The sequence below is a fragment of the Ailuropoda melanoleuca genome, chromosome 16 (genome assembly GCF_002007445.2).
Source record: "Ailuropoda melanoleuca isolate Jingjing chromosome 16, ASM200744v2, whole genome shotgun sequence".
Taxonomy (NCBI): Eukaryota; Metazoa; Chordata; class Mammalia; order Carnivora; family Ursidae; genus Ailuropoda; species Ailuropoda melanoleuca.
This window is the reverse complement of record NC_048233.1, coordinates 5552890-5577973: the sequence shown is the minus strand read 5'-3', so window position 1 is coordinate 5577973 and position 25084 is coordinate 5552890. Positions and strand designations below refer to the sequence as shown.

The 25084-nt window shown below is 38.3% G+C and overlaps 1 protein-coding gene across 1 annotated transcript in view; it reads right to left on the bottom strand.

Moving 5' to 3' along the window:
• The window catches only part of GALNT8 (polypeptide N-acetylgalactosaminyltransferase 8), a 49986-nt gene that overhangs the window by 14832 nt on the left and 10070 nt on the right, over positions 1 to 25084 (bottom strand). The window contains 4 exon segments of the mRNA XM_002920448.2: positions 2212 to 2326; positions 2790 to 2987; positions 3756 to 3939; positions 9403 to 9569. Of these exon segments, the coding sequence (XP_002920494.1) occupies positions 2212 to 2326; positions 2790 to 2987; positions 3756 to 3939; positions 9403 to 9569 (664 nt within the window).

Here is a 25084-nt window from a genome sequence, read left to right as displayed (position 1 = left end):
TTAAGATCTGACAAGGGGTAAGGAATACACAAGGTGCTTGATAAATGCTGGTTTTTCTTTCTTGAGCATCAGTCCCAACAGTCCATCTCCATTTATACACTTCCATGTGCACTTTCACTGCCATACCTCTAGATGTCAGAATAAAACATTCCATGCAGTTCTAATGTTCCCCGATATCTGTCATTGGAGAAAGACAGATCTTAACAAGTGCTGAGAAGTTTTAAAAGGCAAATAGCCACACACACAAACTAAGAATACTGGATATGGGTAGAACTGTTTTATCCAAGAAAAAGAAAAGTATGGCCTTTCCCTGACACTGCCTACATTTCCAGCAAAACCTACCAAAAAAAGCACAAAATGTTAAAAGAAAGAGGATTTCTTGTCGAATCTAAAATATCAGAGTTCAGTAGAGGGTGGGGGAATTGAAACAGACAGACAGCAGAAGAAGAAAGCAGAGAAAAGCACGGGGAACTCAGAAACGGTAAGAAGGGCTTGGGGTCCTAACTTGGAGAATTGGAGTTCCAAATTCATGGAAGCTATGGTAGGTAGGAAAATCTCAACCATAATGTAACTACAGTCAGCTTAGGACTTTGCTAAGTACTATGCATAAAATAATTATTTCTGCATTTATATTTTTGTGTTAGAGACTAATTGTACACTCAATACATATTCCCTCTACATCTATAGTCGTAGAAGGAATAACGGTACACATAAGCAACTAGCTGAAATCTGCATTTCCCAGACTCTTTTGCTCATCAGTGGCCATATGACCAGCAGTGGCCAATGGGATTTGAGGGAAATAACATATACAACTTTCAGGTAGTGCCCTTAAAAAGAAAGCATGCTGTCTTTCCCCCCTTTCTCTTCTTACTGAATAGAATACAGGTGTGTTGTTGAGTGTAGCAGAACCAGAAGATGGGTCTTGGTCCCCATCACCCTGAAGCTGCCATGTGAGTCCTGAACTGCTTATGTTCAAACTGTTCTGGGAAAAAGAAATAATTTCTATCTTGTTAAAACCTGTCATTTTAGCCTCTCTCACAGTAGTCAAACAAGAATTCAATTAATATCTTTATAAATCATTTAAAAATATTAATTACATTTTAACAGTGCCATCATCCTTATGAGGTAGATAAAACAAGGATGCTTCTCTTCATTTCATAAAAGGGAAACCTGGTCAAGACAACCATGCAAAACAATAGTTTTCCTATGGAACAATTACTGTGGCTTAAGCTATAACCCAGATAGGAACTCAAAGTGTATCTGTTAACACATAAATGTGATGTCCTGGTTAAGTCTTAATTGGGTATAATATGTAATTCTAAAGTCATCGGTTCCAAGTAAAAAGAAATTGAAGGGAGTAGGTCTGAATAAGTTTTAGAAAATATAATATGCTTCCAGACACTGTAATGGACCAGAGATCACCTGGTCTCAGGCACAGAATTTCAGGGCTTAGGGAAAAAAGCCATTTTACAGACACTCAATCCACAGTGAATTAGCAGAGGAAGGATTAGAAGTCAAGTTCAGCATTTTTTTTACAATGCCACCCTGATGTCCTTATCATTATTATTTATAGCATTAACCATTTATGACCATAAGTCACATGTTACTCAGCTTGCTAGGGGCTGAATGTAGTAGGTATGGCTTAGAGAGCTTCTATGCTGCCCAAGATAGCACAAACTTTCAAGTGGTAGAGTAGGGTTTGGACTTAAGTCTGTCTGTTTCCAATACTCACGTAATTCTCACTACCACATGCTGCCTTTTTTAAAGTTCAGCTTTAGGCTGGAAGATGAAAGAAAGATAAATTAATAAGAACAATCACAAACCCAAGAGGCAAGGCCTTTTAACAAAGGCTTGTAGATTATATAGAAGCTGCAAAAAGAACACTATAGGAGGGATATTTTATGCATGAGATCTAGGAGATGGTTGGAAAAATGCTTGGAATGCTTATTTGCCTTAAGGGAAATAAGCATACCATTTGCTGAGCCTCAATTCTACCACTTTCCATCCGTATCACCCAGATTATATAAACCTATACCAGAAAGCTCCACTCCAGAAATTTTACTGCCTATTCCTAGTGACTCAGAAACATGAGAATTTGTCCATCTCTGGAGCCGATGACATTCAGCCTTGTTCCAGAATTCCAAAGACCATACTACTCACCAGTTATTTCCCTCTCTGCTTTTTCTCCTAATGAGAAGGAAATGTACCCACCCTCAAGCTAAGTTCCACGTTCTCTCCTCCACAGACCAGCATCCCACCATCCAGAGATCCGATCTCTTCCAAAAAGATCCTGTTGGCAGCCAGGATGCCCGTGATAGAAGGACTCCTATAGAACACACAGGAAGAGAGTTACTAACCTCTTATTAAGGAATGGGTCAGGATGGCGGTGAAGAGTAGGAAGCCAATGATGATTTGGCTTTCAAAGGTCTACTCAAGTCTCTTCTTATCCTGAAGGCTTTCCCCAAACCCTCAGGCTGAACCTATGCTGCTATAGCCCTTCTCAAATTATAATGAAATTATACCTTTTTCATCTTCATATTCCTACTTCATAGCCTGGTAAATGCTTAAAATGCCTCAAATTTTTTAAAAAAAATTATATACTTTGCTTTTTGTTTGAAAGCCTTTAGATAGTCTAAAGTGTCTATAACTTTTTTTCTCTATCCTCTGTCCATCACCCCATCTCCTCCATTTCTCCCACCCACTCCCATCAGTACCATAAAAGATAAAACTCACACCAACCATTCTTGATTTCCCACATTCAAATCAAGCTTCCTAAACCTCAGACTTACTTCACTGGAGCGGTGGCATCATCCAGATCAAGCCAGGCCTTTGGCAGTGGATCATAGCGGCACCACAGTTCCCAGTTAAACCCATCAACTGCCAACGCATACCTTTCCAGTTCAAAGGTGTCAAAATGAATATTGTCAAATACAGGAGACACAATCACAGTGTGGTCTTCCTGAATCCGAGCCAAAATGGGCTCTTCCCTAGAAGAAGAGTGTGTAACAAATCCAGGTTGGATAGGAAGTAAGCAGAAGAAGCAAGCAAACAAAACTTCTTCAAGCACCTTGCCCTGACATTGAGCACCTTTTTCATTTATGTTGTGCTGAGCTGTGAGTAAGATACTCCAGAGTGCAGAGAATCTCTGCAGTTTTCAGGATAGCTTGAGGCTCTAGCAGCTGACCTATGTCAAGAATGGATTTGGAATTGGTACCCAAATACCACTTTCAAGTCATTATGAACAGGACTTTTGGTATTCTGACTAAATTTACGTTAGCTCTTTGGGTCTCCCTGTTTCCAAAATGATGTCTCTTTACTATTTGATTCTCCAAAGAACACAACTTTCTTTGTATCATGTAATTTCAGGGCTGAGAAAAACCTTAGGAATTATCAAAAGACAATTTATTCATTTTAAAGTTAAGGACATAAATGTCTAGTTAGGTGTGACTTATTCAAAGTCACAAAGTTATTTGGCAAAGTGAGGGTCAGGATCCAGTTGTCAACCCTCCAAGCCCATTGTTTTGTTTTGTTTTGTTTTGTTTTGTTTTTTGTTTTATTTGTTTGTTTCCTAACTCTGGACTATTTCCTTAGCCAACCAAAATTCGTGAGTAAAACACCCTGTCTTTGGATCTTTTCTTTGTTCGAGGTCTGGTGCTGTCTTCCCCTATTTCCATAATATTCTGTCTTGTACGTAGTACATTTTCAATATCTCCTTTCTCCCCTTTCTTGGGAGAAGAAATCTCCTGGAGCCTTACCACCCAACGTTCACTTCAACATGAGCATTCAAGATGGCAATCACTTCGGCCGTGGCCACTTTCCTCCCAGTGTTGCATGCTTGAGCAAGACCCTTTCTCTTCATATGCCAAATTATTTTTAGTAGTCCTGGATACTTCTGGTTGTAAAGCTTAACCTTCTCATCCAGGGGTGCCTTTAGTTCTCCTGCCAACCAAATGCACACCTACAGAAATTCTGAGTGCAATAATCAACGTGGTATAGAAATTTCATACTATTATGAAATAGTGGTTGGACTACCTCCAGTTTAGGATGAGCAGTTCTACCATCCTGACTCAGAAATAGTGTTTCCCCTGAACCTACTTCTCTCCATTCTATCCTCAGGCTTAATGCTCCATTCCTAATCTCCTTTCCCTTGAAGTTAAACTACCTTAGAATAATCATACTGTTTACCATGTAACAAAGGTTGTTATATATGCTTTATGTGTATTGAGAAATTTTCACAAGAATGAGTAGATAGACCTGACCTAACTAAGGTAGAGGTGCTAATGAACAGATAGAGAGACATCCTGGAATGTCTTCCCCATGGCTAAACTCTCAAGATTTTCTGGAGAATCCACAAACAACTGAAACTGTTTTGTCTTGTTTTACATATTTCTACTTGGCCTACTCAAGGACCAGTTTTGGATAGAATGTCCAGGCTAATCACTTTGCCAGCTTCTAGTTAATGAATTTATCCTCTAAATTATGCAAACAGGATTCACTACTCCCAGATTGTTTACATTTTTTTCTTCCCTCTTTCCCCTCTCTTTTATAAAGCCTGTCTATAAATTTACTCTTTGACTGAGCTTACCAGTTGATTTCCTCATATGTACGAGAACAACTTGCATGTAAATCACTAAGCAGTGTTTAAGATATCTAACCTAGTGACTGAGTTTTCCATTGATAACATTAATTTACTTAAATTTCAAATTATCCTATAAGTTGTTATTTCAGTATCCTCACATTACAGACAAAAGTCTGTAGGCACAGAGAGATTAAGAAGGTTGTACAAGTTACACATCTAATAAGTGGCACACCCTGGATATGAGCCCATATTCTAACCGCCGTACCATGCTGCCTCAAGTACTATGTGTGTACTTGGTTGGGTTTATCATGATCTCTCTCTATTCCTCTCTTCCCAGGGCCCGAGATGAGATTCTTGCTGGTTCCTCTTTCAAAAGAAGAGTAGATTTGTGAGTACTGGAGTGACCAAGATCTGGGATCAATACCTACATGACTGTGGCACAAAAATTTACCCTATGTTAGAACTTTCCCAGCTGCACTCCAGGAAGACTGACTCAAAAATTGAAGGTTTTAAAGAGAGCCAGTGGATCTGAAGACTGTTTGCTCTGACTGTGAAAAACCAACCTGGAAAGTCCCTACATTTACCCAATCACTACATTCAGGAAGCAATCAGAAGGGGTTGCCATGTTTTTTCTTCTCCTGCCACCATGGTGCCCCTGAAAAGGCTTGTGGCAAAGTTGGGGGGGAGTTTCTGAAGTTCACCCTTGATGGCACCCACCCTGTAGAAGACAGAATCACGGATTCTGCTTTTTTTTTTTTTTTTAGTAATTTCTTCAAGAAAAAAATCAAAGTGAATGGAAAACCTGGGAATCCTGGTGGAGGATAATCACTGAAAGGAGCAAGAGCAGGATTATCATAACTTCTTTTTTGTGTGTAAATTATATGGCTGCATTAGCCTGATTTAATGTATTAGCTTTATCAGCAGTGCTATTTTTTTAAATGTTTTTTTTATTATATTATGTTAGTCACCATACAGTACATCCCTGGTTTTTGATGTAAAGTTCGATGATTCATGTTGCATATAACACCCAGTGCACCATGCAATACGTGCCCTCCTTACTACCCATCACCAGCCTACCCCATTCCCCCGCCCCCTCCCCTCTGAAGTCCTCAGTTTGTTTCTCAGAGTCCATAGTCTCTCATGCTTCATTCCCCCTTCTGATTACCCCCCCTTTCTTTATCCCTTTCTTCCCCTACCGATCTTCCTAGTTCTTATGTTCCATAGATGAGAGAAATCATATGATAATTGTCTTTCTCTGCTTGACTTATTTCACTTAGCATTATCTCCTCCAGTGCCATCCATGTTGCAGCAAATGTTGAGAGGATTATCATAACTTCTGAGGTAACGTTTCCTAAAAGGCTTTTGAAAAATCTCACCAAAAAATATGAAGAATAATCTGTGTGATTGGTTGTACATAGTTGTTAACAACATAATTAAGAATTACATTCCTTCCAGATTAACCAGGATAAAGGTGAGGTGGAAGATGAAGATTAAAAGTCATTTATCTTGAGTTTTCCATATGCGTTCTTAAATAAATTGTGTGAATGAACCAAAATGGGAAAAAAGAAAAAAGAGTTTGCCATAGACCCTGGATATCTAGTGTACAATTCAGCCTCTCTCACTATCTAATTCTGTGTCTCTTCCTGTTTGGGTATGTTTCCTCAATTCAGAAAGAAAGGCTGGATAATATGTCAGGATCCTTTCAATTCCACAATTTTATGAGTTGCAGATTCTGAGTCATCCTCTCAGAAATAATGCCTACAATCCAGCACAAGAATTAAAGACCCTTCAATGGATCTTCTAAAGTAAACTTATGCTCTCTTCTCAGCCTTACTCTCCCCCTGGTCCTCTTTGCCCCCAAACTCTTTATTCTGGGATGTTCAGGTCAGGGTGCTTCTGGGTTCTGCAAATTTGCTCATATCATTCTTTTCATCACTCTCTACCCCCCACACCCACAGACACATACCCAGTCTTCCTTTGTTTTCTTTGCTCATCTAAATCCTACCAAATTTTCAAGTCCCAATTCAGGTCCACCTCCTCCAGGAAGCCTCTCTAGTTCATCCCAGCCATTTCTCCAGGCTTTCTCGCACTCACTGACAGCTCATTCAATTTGACACACCATTCTTCATATATTGAAATATCTTTCCATAGGTATGTCTTGCCTCATAAAGTAATACGGGAACTTCTTGAAATCAGTGACATTCTCTTCCCTGCATAGTGCCTGGTTTTGGGTACAAACTCACTAAATAGTTGTCAGTTATAAAATTTGCCTAAAATTGGAGAGAAAATACAGAATCCCACCTATATTAATACAATTTCTGAAAAAGTTGGATTAGCTCTGTTGACACTTGAAACATTTGACCTGATACAAATGAAGCTTCATATCTCAGGGAAAAAAAGAAGGGGGCATAACCAAGTTATGGCATTTCAATAGTACTATAAGTGATACTGAGATAAACAACAAGTAGTAACACTAGTTAACATTTATTGGGAGCAAGTCCTGTGTTGAGGACTTTACATGTCTTATTTCATCCTCAAAACTGTCCTATAGGTAAACACTATTATTTCCCCCATATTACAGATGAGGAAGCGGAGACATGGAGTAGTGGAGTTACTTGCCCCACAAAGTGAAATTAATAGTAAGTTTCTCTTGTAGCATATGTGGTAGACTTCCATTTATTTTCCTCAATTTAACACAAAACAGATTTTTAGGTTCTGTTCAGCTTAGGACCAATCTAGTGGATATTTTCATGGTTAATGAGAGAGAAGCTAATTCCTGTCCCAGAGACATCAAAGAATGATTAACAGTCCCCTCTTCTGTGCCCATTGACACATTATCTCTATGAAAGCATAATGGGTTCCTGACCAAAGTGAGAGAGATGTGTTATATGATAGGGGAATGGTTTGGAATGATCCAGAGTTTTGCTTGACCTCTCTTTATGTGTCTACCCTATGTTTGTTATTTTGTGTCTTTTGATTTCATTTGTTCCATAGGTAGAAATCTTGAATTAATTCTTATCTACTCTTCATGAAATGTGGAATTAAAGAACCATTGATTTTTTTTCCACAGGAAATTATACCTTCAGGGGTCCCCCCAGCTCAGCACTTACATTTTCCCCACAAAGAAATTGAGTCTCAGACAGGTGAGACTCCTTGCTTCAGATCATCTCACAGAGACAGGGAGTGGAGCCAGGGTATGTTCAGATGTCTAGGACAGAGGTCTTTCTAATCAAGTTATTATTTCTTACTCAAAAATCAGGCATGCATGCCCAGAAAGGAATGAAGTCAACCGTTTCCTTTTATTTGGTTTTCAGTGGAATTCTGCTTTGGAACTGTAACTTATTTTTTGTGCACTTATATTGAAATGACAAGAAAGGAAGATATTTAAAACATAAAAAGGAATATTTTTAATGTCTGTTAATCCAAAAAGGAAGGCTTAGAGGTCATTTGCCTCTTTCTTTTGGGTCAAACTGCCACTAATTTGACTCTGCAATAAGTACCCGTGTGGTACTTAAAGATCCCCCAGAGAAGGAACAAATTCTGCCTCCCATGAGCAGCTACTCCACAGTCCTTACTGTAAGAAATTTCTTATTGCTAGCCCAAATCTCTCTGACTTTGTTCTAGTTTCTTCAAAATTTAAAAAACTAAGAGCTAACACTGGCTGAGAGGTTACTATGTGCTAAATACTATTCATAATCTATGTATTAAATCAGTGAACATAGTGGCTAGAGATAGGGCTCTGGACTTTGCAAATCTCAATTTTGTCACTTACTAGCATTGTGATATTTAGCAAATTCCTTAACCAGACTATGCCTTAGGTTTTTGCATCTGTAAAATGGCCAAAACCATGGTTCTTCCTCATAGGTTATTGTAATGACTCTGAGAAACAAACTGAGGGCTTCAGAGGGGGTGGGGGAATGGGATAGGCTGGTGATGGGTGGTGGGGAGGGCATGAATTGCATGGTGCACTGGGTGTTATACTCAACTAATGAATCATCAAACTTTACATTGGAATCCGGGGATGTACTGTATGGTGACTAACATAATATAATAAAAAAATTTTTTTTAAAAAGAAACAGTTGACATACATAAGGTGTTTGGAAAAATGTTAGCTGCCATGATTATCTCATGTAACTCTCCTTAACAATTTATGAGATAGTTATTATTACATTCATGTTTAGCAGATAAGAAAACTGGAGCATAGATAAGTTGAGATACCCATGGACACAGATCTTATAAGGAAGGAACCGGGATTCTGAAATCCCAGAAAACAAGGACTCAGGTCCACCATCTCTTGCTTCTCCATGTCCCTCCTGGGTGAACTAGACAGGGATGGGGATAGGGCATGGTGTGAGCAAGAAACATTGCCCCTGTGAAGAGTCTCAACATCAAAAGCTCCATTTTCTCTGGGTTTAATTACCCAGGAAGATTGCTTTCCTCATAGGGAACATTCTGAATCCCTTCTTGGTATCTGAGGCTACTTTTGGACCCACTTTACTCCCTCAGGTCTCCATCACGGTGCATGGAAAAATTTCGGAGTCACTCGGTCCAGGACCTCACTCAGCTTCACCATTAACTCACTATGCAATTTGGGCACATTATGTGGTCTATCTCTCTGTGTCTTAGTTTCCCCATCTGTGTAATCAAGATAATAATCTTCTGCCTTAACTTTGTGAATATTAATGTGTCCAGCACATAGGGCCACAATAAATGATCCCTTTCTTTTCACTGTATATAGCCCAAAGTGTCCTAATACCTAAGAGAAAACCCTTTTCCAGTCCATCACAGTCAATAAACTATTATTCCTTGATCAAGTTGCTCACCATTTGAGCTAAAATCATCCACCAAGATGATCTCCTTTAACAATTGAGAGGGGGTGCGGTTGATGATACTAGTGATGGCCCGTTGTATAATGGACAGAGCTTCATTCATGAATATGAGAATGACACCAAGGAATGGGAGTTGTGAAGGATATGTCTTCTGAAGACTCCTATAAAAAACCATTTTAAATAACCATATTACTTTTTAAAAATTGCTTAAACATTACTATCCAATCTACCCCTTCACTATATTTGATGTTCTCATATATCAATCTGCTCACCAATTCCCAAACTCATTAAGAAGGGAAATTCTCAGGTGATTGTCACAGTAGCAAGATTTTATATTTGTTTAACCAAAATTTTCCTATTATGAGGATAAAATCCATGTCTCTCATATTAATCTTCCGCAGATGGATCCCTTTGAACATCCAGCATTCCTCCAAAAGGAATCACTATTCCTCCCCCATCTCTAAATTTACTGTCTTGCCAGAGGTCTTCTGTCATTGCCACCACCTTTTCCCCATGTTCTCAGACTGTCAGTCATCTCTGACACTATCTTCTACTTCACCGCTATAGAGTGGTGGGGACTGTTCGAAGAAGTATGCTTGACACATTTTGTAAATTTCATAGTTTACATTATTAAATATTTACCATATACCAGGTACTAGCTTACTCTTTACTTTTCTTTTTAAGATTTTATTTATTTATTCGACAGAGAGAGAGACAGCCAGCGAGAGAGGGAACACAAGCAGGGGGAGTGGGAGAGGAAGAAGCAGGCTCATAGCGGAAGAGCCCGACGTGGGGCTCGATCCCATAACGCTGGGATCACGCCCTGAGCTGAAGGCAGACGCTTAACCGCTGTGCCACCCAGGCGCCCCCTTACTCTTTACTTTTAACATCTTTATTGATATATACTTCATATATGATAAAAATTCACCTATTTAAAAGTATGCAAGTGTTTTTTATAACATTCACAGAGCTGAGCAACCATTGCCACTGTCAAATTTCAGAACATTTTCATCACACTGAAAAGAAACCCCATACCCATTACCAGTCACTGTCCATTCTCCCCAACCAATTCCACCCCCACTCCCTTCAGCTAAAGGCAACCACTAATCTACTTTCTATCTCTATAGAAACCTCTATATGTGGTTTTTTATGACTAGCTTCTTTCACTTAGCATAATGTTTTCAAGGTTCATCCATATTGTAGAATGCATCAGACCTTCATTCCTTTTACTGTCAAATAATATTTCATTGCATGGATACACCACATGTTTATCAATTCATCAGTTGTTGGACATTTAAAATGTTTTCCATTTTTTGGTTATTGTTAATGCCACTGTGAACATTCTTGAACAAGTGTTGTGTTGGCATATGTTTTCATTTCACTTATATATACACCTAAGAGTGCAATTGCTAAGTCATAGGACAACTCTGTTTAACAATTTAATGAACTGCTGTAGTGTTTTCCAAAGTGGCTGTACCGTTTTACATTACGACCAGTAGTGAATGAGGGTCCCAATTTCTCTACATCCTGGACAACACTTGTCATTATCTGTCATTTTGATGGTAGTCATCCCAGTGGGTGTGAAGTATTAACTCCCTGTGACTTTGATTTTCATTTCCCTAATTAGCAATGATGCTTAGCATCTTCTCTTTTTCTCTTTTTATTAACTTATTTTATTTAAATTCAATTGGTTAATATATAGTTAATATATCATTAGTTTCTGATGTGCTTGTTGGCCATGTGGGTATCTTTTTTGGAGCATGTCTAAGTCCTTTGTTTATTTTTAATTTGGTTACTTGTCTTTTTACTATTGAGGTATAAGAGTTACTAACGTACTCTAGATTCAAGTACTTTATCATATATATGGTCTGCAAATATTTTCTCCCACCCTGTGAGCTGTTTTTAACCTTCTTGATGACATTATTTGCAGTAAAGATTTTTCCGTTTTGATGAAGTCCAACTTTTCAATCATTTATTACTTAAGCTTTTGGTGTCATATCTAAAAACCATTGACAAACCCATGATCTCTGAGATTTACTTCTGTGTTTTCTCTTAAAAGCTTTAGTTTTATTTACATCTATTATCATTTGAGTTAATATTTAAGTATGGTATAAGGGCCTAGTTTCATCTGTTTGCATATAAATAGCCAGTTGTCCCATTGCCATCTGTTGAAAATTCTTGCCCCCATTCAGTTGCTTTAGCACCTATAAAGAGGAAAAACTCTCCTGTGTATCTTTCTCTCTCCTCACAGCACTACTCATAATGAAAACTTTGATGACCGGTTAGTGTTTTTTTTCCCCCCACATCAAATAATTCTGTGACACCAGCTGGGTGTCCTATAATTTAACTGAATTGTGATACTACCCACCTGAAGTTAACATCAGATCACACAGGTTAAGAGTTCACACCCACAAGACTGCCCCCCCAACACACACACCACTCTAGAGGCCAATCACAAGTTTAGGTTGTTATCAGTGCTTCTGACCCACTAGCTATACATTGGAAGTTTCCAAGACCCCCTCCTTGGGTTAGATTAATTTGCTAGAGCAGCTCACAGAACTCAGGAAACCAATTTACTTACCAGATTATCAGTTTATTACAAAGGATACTAAAAGATATGAACAAACTGCCAAGTGATGAGATACACAGGGCGAGGTTTGGAAGGGTCCAGAGCACAGGAACTTCTGTCCCAGTGGAGTTTGAGGTGCAGCACACCCCTGGCATGCTTCATGTTTCAATACGCATAATTGATAAGATCATTGCCTGTTAGTAATCAAGTCTATCTCCAACCCCTCTCCCTTGTCAGAAGATATAGGAGGAGCTGAATATTCCAACCTTATAATTATAGGGTTCATTACTCTTATTTCTATAAGGTCAATAGTGATGATCTTCTTCCAATCATGATTTTAGTCTTTTCTGGTTTTTTCTTTGTCAATCTAGATAAGTTTTATTAATTTTGTTAATCTTTTAAAACACAACTCTGATGGCTTTCTCTGTTGTTTTTCTATTTTTACTTCATGTATTTCCACTCTAGAAACTTTAAATTATTCTTTTTTATGAATTCCTCTAATCATCTAGCTATTTTGTTGGAGAGAAGAAATGCTACACTCAACATTCTGCCATTCTGAAGGAAGACTCAATCCATATATATTTTTAAAATGTAAAGTAATTGCCAACATTTAAAAAAAATCCAGACTTTTGTTCCCTCTGACAAACTAAACATCTGTCTCACTTCAACCAACTTCCCTGCTGATAGCACCTCCTCTGACCAGAGTTAGAGTTGCTACAGCTACCCGCAGCATATGTTTCCCTGTTTACCACACCCCTCATTTAGTAGATCTCTACAGACATTTGAGTTGCAGCCCCTGAGAGTGTAAGAACATTTTAGGTGAAGGCTGAAATACAGATGAATCCAGAAGGACACAAAAGACCACACACTGTTTGAAGAACTGCACTCCTCAGCAATAGTTGCAAAAAATAAGGCTGGACAGACTGGCAGGACCAAACAATGAAGACTAACGAAACTAGGTAGGTTCTGAAGAATTTTAAGCAAAGGACAAGTATGATAAGGATGAAGACCTCAGCTAAGACATGCCCTGTCTTAGGAAGAATAGTCTCAATTTGATTTCCTAGTCACTTGACTGTGGTGAGCAGGTAGGGGGTTGGAGGGAGGATATCATATCACATGCTTCTCAAGCTCTAGGTGCATACAAACTACCTGAGGATCTTGTTAAAAGGCAGATTCTGGCTCAGTAATTTTGGGTAGAATCTGAAATTCCACATTTCTAATAGGCTTTCAGATGATGCCAATGCTCTAAGGAGTGTGGTACAACGAATGAGAGCAAGTAAGAGCAAAGTCTCCAACAGACCCATATTCAAGTCACAGCTCTAGCCCTTTCTATTTGTACGATCTTGAAAAAATTACCTACCCTTTTTGTGCCTTCTTTACCTATGAAATGGTAGTAGTAATAATAATCATCATAATCAATCATAATCATTATAATACTTACATCGCAAGTATAAGTATATAACTTATAACTGTATAAGAAGAAACTTACCCTGTTTTCCACCTATGTAGGGAAAAAAACAGTTTGTCTCCTTTATTATTTACATTATTACCACATGGAACACTTCAATTTTAATACCTCTGGCCACCAAATGTGTGTGTTTTGCCCACACCAAGCAATTCTCTCTGACTCCAGCTAGGTATTCTAAATTTAACTCAATTCTGACAGTATCTACCTGGAGGCAGTGTCAGACTCCATAGGTTAAGGGCTCAGTCTCACAAGACTGCTCTCACCCCATCTTGCATGCCAATTGCAATAGTAGATCCCTTGAATACCCACAACTTCTGTCCAACTTGTCTACAAATTGGTGGTTCCCTTTACCCCCTCCTCAGGTTTAATTAATTTGTTAGAGTGGCTCACAGAACTCAAGGAAACACAAGCTTATCTTTACCAGTTTATTTAGGGATGTGATAATGGATACAGATGAAGAGTCAGATGAAGGGGTACATAGGGCAAGGTCTGGGAGGGTCCTGACTGCAGGAGCTTCTGTCTCCATAGAATTGGGGTGTGTCACCCTCCCTGCATCGATGTGTTCACCAACCTGGATGCTCTCCAAAGTCCATACTACTGAGATTTTATGGAGGCTTCTCCACATAGGCATGACTGAAGATTAATTCTATTATCAGTCCCTCTTCCTTCTCTGAGGGATGGCGGTTGGGCTGAAAATTCCAAGCTTCTTATCATGGTATATATTTCTTGAAACCAGACCTCAACCAGGGATCCACTCAGAGTCACCTCAATAGAACAAAAGACACTCATGGTGTTCTCATCAGTTAGGAAATCACAAGGATTTTAGCTCTGTGTCGGGAACAGGGGACAGAGACAAATATATTTTTTCTATTATTTCACAAAGTATTATTATGAGGGTCAAATGCAATAATGTGTAAAAATCCTCAGAATGAAAGAAGTGCTCATTCAATGTTAGCTGCTACTATTACTACTTTGGTGATTATTGCTGTTCTTGTTCTTACATTTATTACTTGAACAGTGGTACCAGTCACTGAACTAGGAACAATGAGAGGAGAAAAAGAAATTGATACATTTCGGTTTGGCCATGTTGAGTAGGATGCACCTGTGAGTCATACCATGGATTTCCCCAGCAGGTCATGGCATATATGGTCCCAGGGCCACAACTGAACAACCTAGATTGGAGACAAGTGAATTTAGGAACCACCACCCTGTAAGTGGTGGCTGGATTCATAAGAGATGGAAAAAATCGCTCAAGTTACATGCAGAAAAGAGCCTTAAGCTAAAACCCTGAGGATCATCAATATTTAAAGCAGAGGCAAAAGAGTGTGAGAGATGAAACTTGAATTCTTACAACTGTTCAGGGGCAGTTGTAATGTCTAGTATAGATGGGTTATATAATAAGTATGCATTTAATCAAGAGTAAGATTTGGTAATTAAGTTAAATTGAAACCTGATTAAAATTTTGTTCAGCTTCTCTTCCCTCTAATCCACATAATCCAATCAACCACCTTCAGATTTTCTTTTTTCTACTCAGTCTCCCATGCTTCCTTTTGAATGCTGTCTTGGCTATATTCTAAATGTTTTCCCAACATTTCTCTTACCCACACCCCATATTCTCTTCTCCACTTTATATCAAGGGAAGCAAGAAGTGTGGCTCCTGCAGTTCCAAAAAGAATGATTTCTCCTTCCTCCTTGCTCCCCAGCACCTGATTTAGAATGTTTAGACCAGCTCTGTCCAACAGAATTTCCTGCAGTGATGGAAATGTTCTCAATCTGTGCTGTACATTATGATAGCCACTAGTCATGTGTGGCTATTGAGCACTTATAATGTCACTATGTAACAAAAAAAACTAAATTTTTTATTTAATTCAATTTTAATTAATTTAATTTTATTATTTTTTAAAATATTTTTTATTATATTATGTTAGTCACCATACAGTACATCCCTGGTTTTTGATGTAAAGTTCAATGATTCATTAGTTGCGTATAACACCCAGTGCACCATGCAATACGTGCCCTCCCTACCATGCAAAAACTGAGGGCTTCAGAGGGGAGAAGGGTGGGGGAATGGGATAATTAATTTAATTTTAAATAGCCACATGTGACTAGTGGCTACCATATTGGGTGGTACAGCAGAAAACCCTAAAAAAATATTCATTAGTTGGATGACAGCTACAGGAACTGATCTTTGGCAAATCCTTCCAATATAGAACCACACTCCATATGATCAAGGAATGACGGGAGGGTGCAATGGGAGGGTGCAATGGGAGAAAGAGAAAAGATAGCTTCTAGGTGTTAGAGCTAGAAAGATAAACTTTATGTGTATCACTTTACCTGAAACTACCATTGTGTATAACAAATAAACTGATATGCACACATGGAAATAGACTTTAAACAATTGTAAAATATATTCTTACATTGGGATTCCCTAAGGCAAGTTATGCCAGCAGCAAGGCCAGCTTCCTGGGTGTGCAACCTATGCAGTCACACAGGCCCCCCACACTTAGTGAGTTAACTTGGTTTAATATTTTCTTAACACCATCTTGAAATTCTTAATAGTTTTTGAACAAAAGGCACCACCTTTTCATTTTGCACTGGGCCCTGCAAATTTTGTAGGTGGTCCTGGTCACAGCACTTTGGTAAGCTCCCTATTAAAGATTAACAATTGAAGCTATGCTTTTTTATGTGTTATAATCATTTGTTGGTATTTAACATCTACCCAAACTCAATAAAGTAACTGACTGATTCTCCAATTCCACACAGTGCTCTCTTGAGTAACCTTTCTCTGGTCTCTGAAAGGTAAAGAGAGGACGTGACAACAGGAGAGCTGCCAGGGCTAACATCTTTCTGGTCTCAGATAGCTATTCAGAAAGGTGTGGAAACAGTTATTACAATCACTTTGACATCTCACTTAGCAGGAAGCTGGACTAAATGGCATAGAAGGTCTATTCTTATATTATTGTATAATTCTATGTAATAATACCTCTAATTTGCTTAATTATTTCTCTCAAAGAAAGTCAATGGAGTGGTCTTCCTATAGTTTTAAACCATATGGTTTCCAGAATGCTTCAGCTCTGAAATCCATGTATGTCTGAGCCAGAAGGAATTTTTATGAACAGCAAGGAGGAAGAGTGCTCATTTGGTTTTAAGTGTCAGATGTGACTCAGACATTTTTCAAATATATGTAGATACTTGATTCATAAATATTTTGTGTCCACAGTAATATTTTCTGACAAGCAGTTTCATGAGTTAATCCTTATGGAATTAAATCTGGATGTTCCAAAATTAATAAATACAAGGCAGCTTCACTTACGAACTGGTCCTAGCATATTATCTTCATACCTAAAGAATTAAATTATGCAATCAACCTAGGAGATGTATGTAGTAGGTCCTACTCATGTCCTGGTTCATAAGTAGCAAATAGTGACACACATGGCACCATTCTCCCCTATCATGATAGCAGGCATCACTAACAGATCATCCATTCTTTTGATCATATGGATTCAAAAGTTTTCCCACCATAATACTCCAGGCAGTCACTACAATCAACTGGCCTTGTCGTGAAAGATGAAATTTTGTTGCCATCCTTGTATAGGAAAAAGATTTCTCTAAATGCCTTAGGGGTGATCTACATGTTGAGATGAGTGAGTCTCAGTGAAAAGATAGCTTCTCACACCTCCATCTATGGCTGTGCTTGTTACTTTCTGATTTAGAGCATTAGAGGATGCTAAGGAATCATCTTAGAGTGATGTGATGAAGAGTATCAATTCATCAGTTAAATGATATATTAGGCCACTGCCATGCACTACAAGGATTATGGTCAGATCCTCAATGATGATTCTTTTGTTCTGGCAGTTAGAAGTATAAATGGAATAAAATTTGTGGAAAAAATTCCGGATCACAATTCCATATTCATTTGATATTGGATGAATTCAGTTATAAGATCTTAGCATTTAGAGGCTGCAACTTTTGATATATTTCATAACCTCCAAAAGAAATATTCATACTCAAATACTTCCAGGCACATCCAAGAAGCTCAATGAACTTCAAGTAAGATGCAGAGATACACACCAGATACATTGTAGTCAAGATGCCAAAAGCCAAAGATAAAAAGAAAATCTTGAAAGAAGCCAAAGAGAAATAACTTCCACATACAAGGAAACCCCAGTGATATTAACAGCTGACATCTCATCAGAAACATTAGAACCAGAAGACAATGGGATGACATATGCAAAGTGCAGAAAAGAAAAAAAATTAACCAAGCATTTTTTATCTTTCATCTTTCAAATATGAAAGTGAAATAAAGACATTGGCAAATAAATAAGCACTGAAAGAATTTGTAGGCAGCAAACCCACCTTACAAGTAATACTAAAATCCCAGACAGTAGTAACTCAACACACACACACACACACACACACACACAAACAAAGAGCATCAGTAAAGGAAATTGCATAATTATAAAAGATAGTATAAATGTCTATTTCTTCTCTTAATTGATTTTAAAATCAATTATATTTTTAAAAAGTGTATTTAATTCTTTGGCCTATAAGATATAGTAATCTAATATACTTGACAATAACAACACAAAAGATGTGGATGGGAGCAAAGCTATACTGATGTAAGAAAATGACACCAGATGGTAAATTGAATACACGGGAACAAGTGTAGAGAATCAGACATGACAACTAATAAGATAAATATAACAAACTTCATAAATTTATACTCATTCTCCTTTTTTCTCATTTTAATAGACATAAAATTATATAAAGTGATCATAATAGTATATTTTTTATTTTTTACCATACATATATGTAATATATTTAACAATAATAGCAAAAAAGAAGGAAGATGAAATGAAGTTATTATATGACTAAACTTCCTATATCTCATTGGAATAAGTCTGAGTAGACTGATAAGATGTACACAATAAACCCTAGAGCAGCCATTAAAAAAATAACTATAAAATATACTGAAAAAATAATTAAAAGGATGATATTATTTCATTGGAAAATATTCACTTAACATAAAAAAGAAGCAGTAAAGGATGAAAGAAAAAAGACATGAAACATTAGAAAACAAAGATAAATTGGCAGACATAAATCCAACTATATCAATAAAAATATTAAAAATTATTAAATATTAAAATATTAAATTTAAATGAATTAAACAATCCAATCAAAAGTAGGGATTGTCAGATTATATTTTTTTAGATCCAACTACATCTTCAGGAAACACATTTAGATCAAAAGATAAAAATAGATTGAAAGTAAAAGATATATTATGCAAATAGCAACCATATGAAAGCTGGAGTGGTTATACTAATTTCAGATAAAATAGATGTTAAAATAAAAATCTTAGTATTGATAAGGGGGAGATTTTATAACAACAAAGGGATCAATCCATCCAGAAGATAAGGCAATTGTAAAAATATACATCTAGCAACAGAGTCCCAAAATACACAGAATAAAAACTGACAGAATTGAAGAAAGTAATAGACAATTGAACAATGATCATTAGAGACTTCAAAATTCTACTTTCAATAATAGATACAACTAGGCAGGAGATAAACAAGGAAAGATTAGGCAGAAGATTAAGTAACATTACAAACCTAGACCTAACAGACATCTAGAAGACACTCTATCCAATAACAGCATAATACTTACAACTACACATACAACATTCTCCAGAAGAGACCATTCACTAGCATACAAAATAAGCCTCAATAAATTTTTTAAAGATTAAGTTAATACAAAATATGATTCTCTCATTACAATGGAGTGACATTAGAGATGAAAACAGAAAAAAAAGGGAAACTCACAAATATATGGAAATTAAACAAAACATTCCTAAGTAACCATTGGGTCAAAAAAAATTACAAGGGAAATTAGAAAATACACTGAGGTGACTGAAAAAGCAAAGCTCAATATACCAAAACTTAAAGAATACAGCTAAAGAAGAGGTAGGAAAGACATTTATAGCTATCAATAAGTATATTCTTTAAAAAAGGAAGATCTCAAATCCAATAATATAGCCTTCCACCTTAAGAAAATAGAAAGTGCAAACTAAATCCAAAGCAAGCAGAAGGAAGGAAATAATAAAGATGAAAGTAGAAATACATAAAATGGTGCATAAGTATAAAAATAGAGACAGTCAATGAAAAGTTGGTTCTTTGAAAACATCAATAAAATTTACAAAAGTTCAGCTAGACTAACAAAGAAAATAACAAAGAATATTCAAATTGCTAAAATCAGGAATAAAAGTGGGACATCACTATTGACCTTCCAGAAATAAAATTTAAAAAAAGATTAGAAGGGAACACTATAAACAATCTTCACATGAATTAGAAAATTAAGATGAGATGGACAAATTCCTAAAGAGACACAAATTATCAAAAGCAACTCAAGAATAAATAGAAATCTATTGTGGATAGTGCTTCTATAAATATCGGGGTTCATGATGCAATTGCTGGGTCATAGGTAGTTTCTTTTAACTTTTTCAGGAACCTCCATACTGTTTTCCAGAATGGCTGCACCAGTTTGCATTCCCACCAACAGTATAAGAGGCTTGCCCTTTCTCTGCATCCTCACCAACATTTGTTGTTTCCTGAGTTGTTAATTTTAGCCATCCTGACAGGTGTGAGGTGGTATTTTTCTGTGGTTTTGATTTCTATTTCCCTGATGATGAATCATGTTAAGCATTTTTTCATGTATATGTTAGCCAAAACATGGGAAGAGCCCAAATGTCCACTGACAGATGAATGGATAACGAAGAATGTGATATATATATAGATATATATCGTGTGTGTGTGTGTGTGTGTGTGTGTTATACACACACATATATACAATGGAATTTTACTCAGCCATCAAAAAGAATCAAAGCTTGCTATTTGCAACAACATGGATGGAACTAGAGTGCATTATGCTAAGTGAAATAAGTCAGTCAGAAAAAAACAAATACCATATGATTTCACTCATATGTGGAATTTAAGAAACAAAACAGATGAACATAGGGAGAGGAAAGGAAAAATAAAATAAGATGAAAACAGAGATGGAACCAAATCATAAGAGACTCTTAGCTAAAGGGAACAAACTGAGGGTTGCTGGAGGAGAGGTAGATAGGCAGATGGCATAATTGGGTGATGGGCATTAAGAAGGCACTTGATGTAATGAACATTGGGTTTTATATCAACTGATGGACCATTAAATTCTATCCCTGAAACTAATACTATGCTATATGTGAACTAACTTGAATTTAAATAAAATCTTGAAAAAAAAGAATAAATAGAAATCTACATAGACCTACATCAAGTAAAGAGATTGAATTACTAATCACTAATTACCCACCAAAATAGATCCAGGCCCAGATGGCTTTGCTGGTGAATTCTGCAAGGTATTTAAATAGCAAACAGGGTTACAGCATGGAGGGGAGTTGGGAGATGGGGTGACCGGTTGATGAGTATTAAGGAGGGCATGTGTTTGGATGAGTACTGGGTGTTATACATAACTAATGTATCATTGAGCACTACAACAAAAACTTACAATATACTATATGTTGGCTAACTGAACATAATAAAAAATAAAAAACAAAAAATAAATAAAATATAAAATAAAATAAAAATAGGTGGTAATTGAAAAAAAAAATAATACCAATCATTCACAAATGTTTCCAAAATATAGAAGAGGAAACATTTCTCAAGTCATTCTATGAGGCTAGTATTACTTAATTACAAAATCAAACAAAAAAGGGCTGCCTGGGTGACTCAGTCAGTTAAGTGTCTACCTTTGGCTCAGGTCATGATCCCAGGGTCCTGGATGGGGCCCCATGTCTGGCTCTCTGCTCAGCAGGGCGCATTCTTCTCCCTCTCCCTCTGTCTGTTCTCCCCCTGCTTGTGCTGTCTCTCTCTTTGCCAAATAATTTTTTTTTATAAATTTTAAAAAATACCTTTAAACAAACAAACAAACAAAAATATCACAAGGGAAGAAAACTACAAACCAATACTTCTTATGAATAGAGAAATAAAAATCCTCAAAATATTAGCAAACTAAATTCAGCAACATATAGAAACAATTACATACCATGGTCAAGTAGAATTTATGCCATGAATTTAAGATTTGTTTGACATCGTATCCTCAATTTATGTAATACACTATATCAGCAGATAATGAATAAAACCACATGATCCATTTGATAGACACAGAAAAAGCATCTGATGACATTTAAAACCCCTTTATAATAAGGGGGAAAAAATAAAGAAAAAAAACCATTAAATAAACTCAAAATAGAATGAGATTTCTGATACAGGGCATGTACAAAAAGCCACAGCTAACATATTTAGTGGTAAAATATTAAATGCTTCCCCCCTATAATGAGGAACAAAATAAGGTGCCCTCTCTCACCACATCTATGCAACATTTTCCTGAAGATTCTAGCCAGGCAATTAAGCCAGAAAATTAAATAAAAGTCATCATATTGGAAAGCAAGAAGTACAGCTTTCTCTATGTACAGATGACATAGTCTAATACATAGAAAAATTTTAAAATATCCACTAAAAACCTATTAGTATTAATAAATGAATATGGCAAGGTTGCAGGATACAAGTTCAATATACAAAAAAAATTGTGTTTCTATAGATTTATAATGAACAATTTGAAAATAAAATTAAGAAAACAATTTCACTTCCAATAGCATCAAAAGATAAACATATTTAACAAAAGAAGTGCAAAACTTATACTCTCAAACCCAAAACATTGTTGAAAGGAATTAAAGAAAACCTAAATAAATGCAAAGATTTTCTATGTTCATGAATTGAAAGACTTAATTGTTAATATGACAATACTCCCTAAATTGATCTACAGATTCAATCCAATCTCTATCAAAATTCTACTGGTTTGTTTACAGAAATTGACCGGCTAATCCTAAAATTCATATAGAAATTCAAGGTCCTCTCCCTCAAGATGGCGGAGGAGCAGGAGGCCTAAATTTTGTCTGGTCCCAGGAATTCAGCAAGAGAGCTACCAAACCATTCCGAATACCTATGAATGCAACTGGAGAATGAAGAAAAGAGTAGCAGAAACTCTATGAACAGAAAGGCAACCACTTTCTGCAAGGAGGAGAAAAGATGGAGGAGGAGTAGGCGACCCTTTCTCAGCTGGTCCGAGTCGAGCTGGATATCTACCAGACCATTCTGAACACCCACAGAATCAGCCTGAGATGTAGGAAGATACATCTGCATCTCTACAAATGAACATCTCCAGTGCTGAGTATTGAGGTACAAAGTGGGGAGCTGTGAATCTGAGCACAGATATAGGAAGATAAAGGGAAGGGGGAGGGAGCCTCTGTGCTCAGGCGCCGGGAAGCAATAGCCCCTTGTGCTGGGAAGCGGGCTGGACTCTCAGACCAGCACCCGCAAGAGAGCGGACTGAGACAGTGAGCCTGGGAACGCCCATGTCCAAACTGAAAACAGGAGCTCCCGACCGCACACTCGAACTAGAGTGAAACCGAGAGCTCAGGAGTGCAAGCGCGACCAGACTGAAAACTGGCACTCCAGAGCACAGGCAAACCATACTGAAACAGGGAGCTCAGGAGCTCGGGAGCGCGCATGGGAACCAGGGGCAGCGGGCAGTGTTAGAAGCACAAAGGACAGAGACTTACTGGCCCTGGAAGTGAGGGCTGGCACACAGGCTGTGGGGAGCACATCCCGGGTCGCTGCAGGGTTTTTAGCAGCACCAATTGAAACAGAGTTAAAGTGGCCAGAACATCAGTGGAGAAAGAACTATGATCTCTCAGCTCTGAGACAGAGGCTAGGATATGGCCACTGCCCCTCTGACTCTCAGAAGAGGCACAGAAAACTGCCAGGGAAAGCCATCAGAGAACAAAAGCCCAGAAATACCAGCTCACATTGTGCCCGTCCCCATCCCCCCTCGCAGGGGACGGGGCAACTCTACCCAAACAGGGTTTCCTGAATATCAGCGTGGCAGGCCCCTCGCCCAGAAGGCAGGCTGAAAAATCAGGAAGCCGACATCCCTAAGGTCCCTATAAAACAAATGCAAACTGCCGCACCCTCGAGACAGCAGACTGAGACTGTGAGATGGGGGCGCGTGATACCAGACTTCTCACGGAGCTCCGGAACTCCGGTGTGCGCACTGGATCCAGACTGAGACCGGGAGCTCCGGGAGCACGTGTGGGGTGGCTGGCGGCTGGCAGGGTTAGAAACACAAAGGACAGAGACGCGCCGGCCCTGGAAGTGAGGGCTGGGACGCCGGGTGTGGGGCGCACAGCCCGGGATGCTGCAGGGTTGAGCAGCACCAACAGAAACAGAGTTAAAGTGGCCAGAACATCAGTGGAGAACGATCCGCGATCCCTCTGTTCTGAGANCGTTCTGTGACAGAGGCTGAATTTCGGCTGCTACTGTTCTGGATCTCAGAAGAGGCACAGCAGACCGCCAGGGAAAGCTACCAGAGAACAAAAGCCCGGAAATACTGGCTCACAGGGTGCCCATCCCCATCCCCCTCACAGGGGACACGGAGACTCTACCCAAACAGGGTTTCCTGAGTATTGGTGCGGCAGGCCCCTCCCCCAGAAGGCAGGCTGAAAAATCAAGAAGCCCACAACCCGGAGCGCCTGAGTGGCGCAGTCACCAAGCACCTGTCTTCGGATTAGGGTGTGATCACAACGCTCCGTAAGGAGTCCTTCATCGGGCTTCTCCACCGGGAACCTGCTTCTTCCTCTCCCACTCCTCTGCTTGGGTTCCCTTTCTTGCTGACTGTCTCTCTCTCTCTCAAATAAATAAATAAACTCTTTAANCTTCTTGTGACTGTCTGTCTGCCTCTCTCAAATAAATAAATAAAATCTTTAAAGAAGAAGCCCACATCCCTAAGATCTCAATAAAACAAGGGCGCACGGCCTGGGTCCCAGTCAATAATTTGGGCTCTGGACAACCCTGCAATCTCTCCTCTCAGAATGACGAGAAGGAGAAGTCCCCCCCAGCAAAGAAAAGATAATGAGTCTGTGGCCTCTGCCACAGAATTGGCCTCGGCCACAGAATTAATACATATGGATGTATCCCAATTATCAGAAATGGAATTCAGAGCAACAATGGTCAAGATGATGAGTAAACTTGAAAANTATGTATCCAAATTATCAGAAATGGAATTCAGAGCAACAATGGTCAAGATGATGAGTAGACTTGGAAAAAGTATAAACGAAAATGTTACTGAGAATATAGAATCCCGAAGGGTGGAAATGAGAGCGAATCTGACAGAAATTAAAAATTCTATGAGCCAAATGCAGTCAAAACTAGAGGCTCTGACGGCCAGGGTCACCGAGGCAGAGGAACGCGTTAGCGAATTGGAGGATGGGTTAGTAGAAGAAAAAACGAAAATAGAAGCTGGTCTTAAAAAAATCCACGCCCACGAATGTAGATTACGGGAGATTACTGACTCTATGAAACGATCCAATGTCAGAATCATCGGCATCCCTGAAGGGGTGGAGAAAAACAGAGGTCTAGAAGAGATATTTGAACAAATTGTAGCTGAAAACTTCCCTAATCTAGCAAGGGAAACANCTCCCTAATCTAGCAGGGAAACAAACATTCGTGTCCAAGAGGCAGAGAGGACCCCTCCCAAGCTCAACCACGACA